General features: G+C 37.4%; 1 protein-coding gene across 1 annotated transcript; it reads left to right on the plus strand.

Moving 5' to 3' along the window:
• The first annotated feature begins 1,078 nt into the window (after window positions 1-1,078).
• LOC137927118 (caveolin-3-like) lies at window positions 1,079-7,029 on the plus strand. The gene is made up of 3 exons (XM_068770919.1): window positions 1,079-1,159; window positions 5,517-5,696; window positions 6,841-7,029. The coding sequence occupies exons 1-3, from the start codon at window positions 1,079-1,081 to the stop codon at window positions 7,027-7,029; spliced, it is 450 nt and encodes a 149-aa protein (XP_068627020.1).
• Window positions 7,030-7,193: the final 164 nt, after the last annotated feature.

Here is a 7,193-nt window from a genome sequence, read left to right on the forward strand (position 1 = left end):
TATCTAAACAGCAACATAATCTATTATATACAGTTTTCTTTGAAACTATTACACACATACATACACACATATTACATATTATAGTTTATTTTACAAACAATAAATCTAAAAGGAACCGTGTTACAAAATTATGAAAATAATTAAAGTGTTATATACTTTTCATGCTATATAGCATAAGCTATATCTGCTAGTTTTATAGCTGTCTTATAAGGCAAATTTAAGCATTTAGCTATATAAATTAACGAAATGGTATTTCAAATAAAACCTTCATAACTCAACCGCGCCTCTTCCGCAGCCCGGAACCAACAAGGCGTGCACCCTATAATACAAGTTAACTGTGCCGACGCTAAATTAAAAGAAAAAAAATCTACTAACACGTAATGGAAAGCGTGGAGCAACGGCCTACATTTGACATATAATAATAAAATTAAACGATATTTACGATATTGCATTACATTGCCGGTTTGGTTTTACGAAATATTAACAACGTTCTAAATATAGCGTCAATGGTTAGAAGTGACACGTTACTCACCAACCAGACATGCGCAAAAGGTTTTATTAAAAAAAAAACCTTCAGGTTTTGGAGGGAAGTGTTCAGTGTTGTGCGACTTACTGTTTCAGTCAATTCAAGCTGTTGGCTTCAGCTAATGTATACAGCGCATATTGAAAATAAACGTTAGAAAAGTGTGTATTTATCGTACAATATATTTTGTTTTGTTTTTAATTGTAAATACATATTAAGTAAAAACTTTTTAATTTTAGAAAGTTATATTGTCGATTGATAGTGTACCAAAACTTAATTATAAATAAAATATTACGTAGATCTATTAGCAAAAGAATATTTGAGACTATAATTCTATAAACACGCGAAAAAAAATTGCGATCGTCAATCCTGGAGGTGGAGTCCGTACTACGGTACCTGGACTCAATACCTCCCCGCTACCCGCCGCGGCAGTACCCCGGGTATACCTTCAAGAGCAACCTGCTGCCCGAGGTGCAAGAGCCGGGTTCCGCCCCTGCCGTACTGGCGACGGGTCGGACAACGCCGCGGATAGTGATCTCTCCTCCCAGAGGCGCTATGGCTGAGAGGAAACCGGACAGCGGTCTACAGGAGACGCTCGAGGACAGAGATCCCCGCAACCTCAACCAGCATGTCCAAGTAAGGAAATAACCTAACTTCTAGACAAAACCGTTAAGTTTGGAAATTTCTCATAAGGAATGAGGAGATCTGTAGAGGAGCACAAGTAATTGACATAGCCCAGTTGATTGGCCAGGTAAAGTGGTAGATCAGGCCTCAAAGCGTGTAGATGGTCACTAAAGCCTTAAGTTTCTGGAGAGAAGACCATGGAATATCGCATCGTGAGACTTCCATCTACAAAGTGACCATATGAAGTTATTATGAAAAAGGCTGGAGACCGCTACCAACTGGTCTTATTGGAAATATATAGGGGACCTAAGCCTTGCAATGAATATCCTACAACTGAAATGATGATGACTTTTATCATCATTGTAACGCCGCTTTACAATATATTAAATGATACTTGATTGACACCAAATGTTTGTCAACTGGATACAAGTATTTTAATATAATCTGTGGTTTATATGAAATAAATAATGCATCTTTTTTACTATTTACTTGCTACTTTTCAATTTATTTTCTGCATTAAAAACTTTTTACAATATTTACTGAACTGGTACAGCTGTTCATGAATTTACGAAGGATTTGTTGATAAAGTATTCCTTTGTTGTGATGTACAGTGTCTTTAAACCGGAACACAGTGTTTGGGATAGATTTAAATGTAACAGATATAAGAAACCACTTTTACTCTTCAAGGACGCAGCAACTAATTTTAAACAATTCTATTTATAAACAAAAAAAATTATTTGAGTCTTCCACCTATTCGGATGATGAAACGGACTATATTTATTATAAATAATATATATTAACAAATTTAATAAAAAATTTAATATACTAGAGGCAAACACATTTCCATAGCGTGCCGTTTCCTATGAAGCAATTTGCATAATAAACCTGGCAAATAAAATTTCTTACTCGAATTTTAAATATCTAACAATGGAATCTTTCTGAATATTATTTGAGAGTATAAAAAGATTTGGTACCTCGATAAAGACCATTTAATGGAATCAGGCGTTACCTTGCGGAAGTCCATCCTAAGTAAGAAAAGGACCAATATTTAGCCACTTCCGCACATGCAGCAGTAATCGTACAACAAAGAGCACCGCCCACTAGCCCGTTAATAAATGCGTATGCGGCAAACAATGCGAATCACACAACCGCCATCGCCAAATCACTCAACACGTGTTTCACCCCTCCACGGGCGAGTGACTCACTCACTCTGTGTTTGGCACTAATCGGTGTAACATAACTCCTGAAGATCCTGTGTGTGATTCGCATTGTTTTCAGCATACGCGTTTATCAGCGGGCTGGCGGGCGGCGCACTTTGTTGCACGACTACCACTGCATGTGCAGAAGTGGCTAAATATTGGTCCTTTTCTTACATTTAATAACCAACCGATCTCGTCATCCTAGACAGAAGCGTTGCTGGAGTTCCTTCTGCCACTTCTACCAGCGCTCATGCTCTCCCAAGTGGTCGTAGTGATATCAGGTAGTAGCAACCGTCCAAGGTTCGACCATCCTGGTCGGCCTTGTATCGCCTTAATCCCCTCCTGGGAGCCCTTGAATCTAGTCACTTCGAGCGTTATCCGAAGCGATATAAGAACTTGGCGACCTCCCAATACGGTAAAATAATATGTAGCGGTACGAGTCAATGCTTCAACGGGAGCCGCTGAACTTTGATAATTTAAAAGAGGTCTTAATTCTTAGACTAATCATACTCTACGCCCTGCCACTTCAAACTTGAGGAATCTGCAAATTCATTGCAGCAGTGACAATCCGGTCCAAAACAAAATTGTGTACAACATTGCTTTTTGCGTCTATTTTAATTGTGTGTGGACATATAATACATTTTCATATTGAAAACAATATAGACAATGCGTGGTTGTGCCTTCAACTAGATCAGTGATTCCCAAAGTGGTCTATATCGACCCCTAGGGGTCTATGACAACCTGCAAGGGGTCTACGTCAGCGAAAAAAAATTTGGGGATTCATGAAATGAAAATGAGCGTCCACGATAGTGGATCTCAACACGTACACTGATAGTACCTATTTACTCACATCATACTATCTTATAATACCAAAACATTTACATTATTTATAAAAGTACCTATGAAGTAAAAAAAAAATTATATATGTTAATAAAATTGTGTAAGTTGTAGGATGTTGGTATTCGCTTTGTGGTCGCAATACATTTTGAACTTGTAAAAACCTGAAAGTCGCAGTCTCAGAGCTTCGCTACCTTGCACTGACTTGTTCAATTCGTCACTCTACGAGTATAAATACGAATGTGGGACAAACAAATAAATTTACAGGAAATCAATATCTGGTAAGTAGGGGGTCTACCCAACACGGAAAAACATGGCAAGGGGTCTACGACACAAAAAAGTTTGGGGAACTCTGAACTAGATCGACCGATGTCATAATTTCGCGGGATGTCGTTGAGGAAAGCATATGCTTTGCCGTCTTCAGCCGGTTGATGTGTTGGTGAAGATTGGAAAGCAATTTACTTATTTTAATTTCCTTAATTTTTTAAGACTAATTTACTACTCAAAAAATGATGGTAAAAAATTAAAAACATTTTTTTACAACTAAACAAAACATTCGATCGATATATTATAATAAGCTGTGATATTCTTTTCAAAGGTTAAAATATGAAAGCTAACAAAGGGTTAGCGTGACTCCATAACCACGGCTTGCCCCCTGAATATTTGACCCGTGCTTATCCTGCGATCTTTATACCATTAGCATATTTCATGTTAATTACGTTGTACTACTATTGTTTTTTTTTTCTGACATGTGACTTTGCTTTGTGGACGGGAAAACCCCTTTTTAATGCTAATAAAGCCTACAATTAGGTCTTATGAAAATTTCAGAATTATAAAATAGAATTCTGCACAGTTAAAGTTAAAGTTAATCTTTTGTTATTTAATGGAATCAGGCGTTATTTTGCTAATCGGTGTAACATAACTCCTGAAGATGCCCCGTGGAGGGGTGAAACACGTGTTGAGTGATTTAACGGTGGCAGTTGTGTAATTCGCATTGTTTGCCGCATGCGCGTTTATCAGTTGGCTGGTGGGCGATGCACTTTGTTGCACGACTACCACTGCATGTGCGGAAGTGGCTAAATATAGGTCCTTTTTTTAATTAGCTTTACTTTGTACGATATTAAATATGTACATGCTTATATAATAGTAAAAACAAGAGTACAATGGGCGGTCTTATCACACGAACCAATTTCTCACAGGCAACCATAGAATGTAACCAGAGGAATAAATAACAGGTAGTCAATGTCTATAAAACATATATATACATATATATGTACATAGCATATATAGTTATTATAAATACCGTACAATACATTATATAAATACAATAATAAATAAAAACATTAAACTGACTTGATCACACTTGCCACAGAAAGAATAAAGAAACAGAAAGAAAAAGAAATGAATTAACGGATAAATAATCATAGATGTAATAAATATTTATAAACCATTTGCTTAGAAATACTCCACCTATGTGATATTTCGTTAGTCGTGCGACAGAGATAACGCTCTACGAAGCCGAAATTACCCGATTGTCTCTTTCCAAAGGTCGATGTGCAATATTAAACGCAGGGTACTGTAGTGTATTAGCACGTTTCATAATAACGTGATAGGTGACTTGATTTTTGTTTTTATTTATTCATTGATTGTTCTAAACATTAAATAAATAGACAATCAGTTTAATAATATTTATGTCAAATTTATATATAGAATACATTACTATTTTTTTCTCTATACATAATATTCTAATTCAACACTAATTTAACTTACTTTCATTAATTTTATATTCTGTGATTTAGTTTATTATTTTATAGCATTGTCTATGTAAGTATTATCAATTTAACAATTAGTTGGTGTTGATACTATATACAGGTTGATCAGTTATATATGTGAAAGCTATAAAATTTGCTGACAAATCATATATACATTCACGTCTTTAACCCCTTGCAGTGCTTTAAGGATTCTGACTTGTGATGAAAATATTGACCCATTCATGAATATAACAATAATTTCGGCGTTAGTGAACTCAATGTTTACACGTCTATAACTGTTGAACGCAATATCCAAACTAATCATGCATAGCGTCGTTTTGTAGGTTATGTTAAGACCTTTCAAATTATGTATAGTATTGCCAGATACGAGCTCTGTAGCGCTTTGTACATAGCCGCGAAATTCAAAAGACAAAAAGGCGGAAGGGAGATATTTGACAACCTTTTATATAAACATCACTAGCTGAGATCGTGTACATATAGTCAGATCAAACATATCTTATAATCTTTAACAGTAATCATCATGTATGAATATGGTAATGTATGCAAACATGTGATGATCAGGTGGTGTGGGACGAGATCGTGGGCGAGCCGGACGGCGTGCGTGGGCCGGAGTGCGCGTGGCGTGTCAGCCACGTTTGCTACGGCCACGCGCGCCACGCCTGCTACACTCTGCTGGCAGTGCTCGTGGCGCCGCCCTGCGCGCTGCTCTTAGGCTGTAGCTTCGCCTGTCTGGCCTTCTCGGTACCTTCTTATCCTTTTATCAACATTTTTTATCACCACTAAGACAAGTTGCTACTGGAAACTGGCTTCTCCTATTGATTGCCAATATGACCAGCTGGAAGCGGCCAGCATTCCGCAACCTCTGAGGACTTTAAGTCGACAGTCTACCTTGTTGGCGGACATTGTGTTTGAGCATAATTATTTTAAAGCCTTATTCTGCAATGTTCAGAAGACATATCGGTCTCATTAAGTCTCTCTTACTTATGGGGGAAGCCTATGTCCAGAAGTGAACGTCCTGTTGCTGAAATGATTATGATGATTCAAACTTTAAATTGCTTAACGCCTTTAAGAATAAAGATGCCTCAAGAAATAAGTTACTAAGTATATAAAAGCCTCGGCTTTGGCAGTAAGTAAGTTGAGTGCTTTCGAACTTTTTAAATGCTTGTGGACACTAATATGGTTTGACAAGGAAAATTAAAAATCATGGTCGTCATCAACAATTCAGATATGAAATGTCTACTACAGAACCTAGGCCTCCTCACAGATTTCCAAAAGAAGCAGTTGGAATCGACATAAACCTAGTGTGTTCTAACGTCAAACCAATCAACAGCAGTGGTAGACCAGTGGTAGAGAACTTGCGGTCGTAGGTAGCGGATTCAGTTCCCGGAATAATACACACTTTGTTCATTAATTATATAGAATTGACTCTGCTTACAAAGAATCTCCCAGATGATGGGCAGCAGCGTTCTCTTCATACCATAATACCACACTGTGATCTCCAACTCGCCTGCCAAGCGTGACGATTATTGTATTTGACTCCCAGGATACAGTGTTGTATTATTGAAATTATGTGCATTAATTATGTAGGATAGCAACTACACACAAACTTATTTAAAGAGGTTCGACAGCAGCGCTCTCTGCGATCGGAAACACTACTGCCAAGTATTACGATTATGATATATCCCCCCTTAGATATCTTTTGGGGGAAGGTCTAGGGCTTGCAGTGGGCGTTTATGTGTACGAACCGAGAAATAAAACCTTAAGTAAAAATCTATAATTTTCGTAGCTATGCCAATGAAAGGTTTTTTAATACTAAACCATAAAATACGTAAGAGTACATGTCAATTTCTGAATCTTGGTGTAGAATTTATAAATTTGTTCTCAGCAAATATGGTGTTCGACACCCGGGTTGAGATGTCTGAAGATTTGCTGCTCGTCTTGTCGGGGTGCTGTGCAGGCGTGCTTGGCAGCGACCCTGGCCCCGGTCATGGAGGCTACTGGTCATCTCTTCAGACAAATACGTATCAACCATCGGCAAGATGCCCCTGATGATCGGGACGTGCTCCTTGTGTAATCTCCAAGAGATTTACACCATATACTATATATCCTTCAAGTCATATAAACCACTAAATCTTTATCGACTATACAATTGTAGGTACAAAGATTCTAAAACCTATATATTTAAATAAAGAAGGCAAGAAAATTAAATTGACTTCACAACTGCGCAGTTTATTTATA

This window comes from Battus philenor, unplaced genomic scaffold, assembly GCF_028537555.1.
Source record: "Battus philenor isolate CCGP_79_NKW_IND1 unplaced genomic scaffold, ilBatPhil1.0.hap1 SCAF_3, whole genome shotgun sequence".
NCBI classification, from domain to species: domain Eukaryota; kingdom Metazoa; phylum Arthropoda; class Insecta; order Lepidoptera; family Papilionidae; genus Battus; species Battus philenor.

Coding starts and splice junctions, on each gene's coding strand:
- LOC137927118 (XM_068770919.1), top strand. CDS start 1,079: ATGGCTGAGAGGAAACCGGACAGCGGTCTACAGGAGACGCTCGAGGAC. Junction 1,160..5,516: donor ACCTCAACCAGCATGTCCAA/GTAAGGAAATAA, acceptor TGTGATGATCAG/GTGGTGTGGGACGAGATCGT. Junction 5,697..6,840: donor TCGCCTGTCTGGCCTTCTCG/GTACCTTCTTAT, acceptor ATTTGTTCTCAG/CAAATATGGTGTTCGACACC.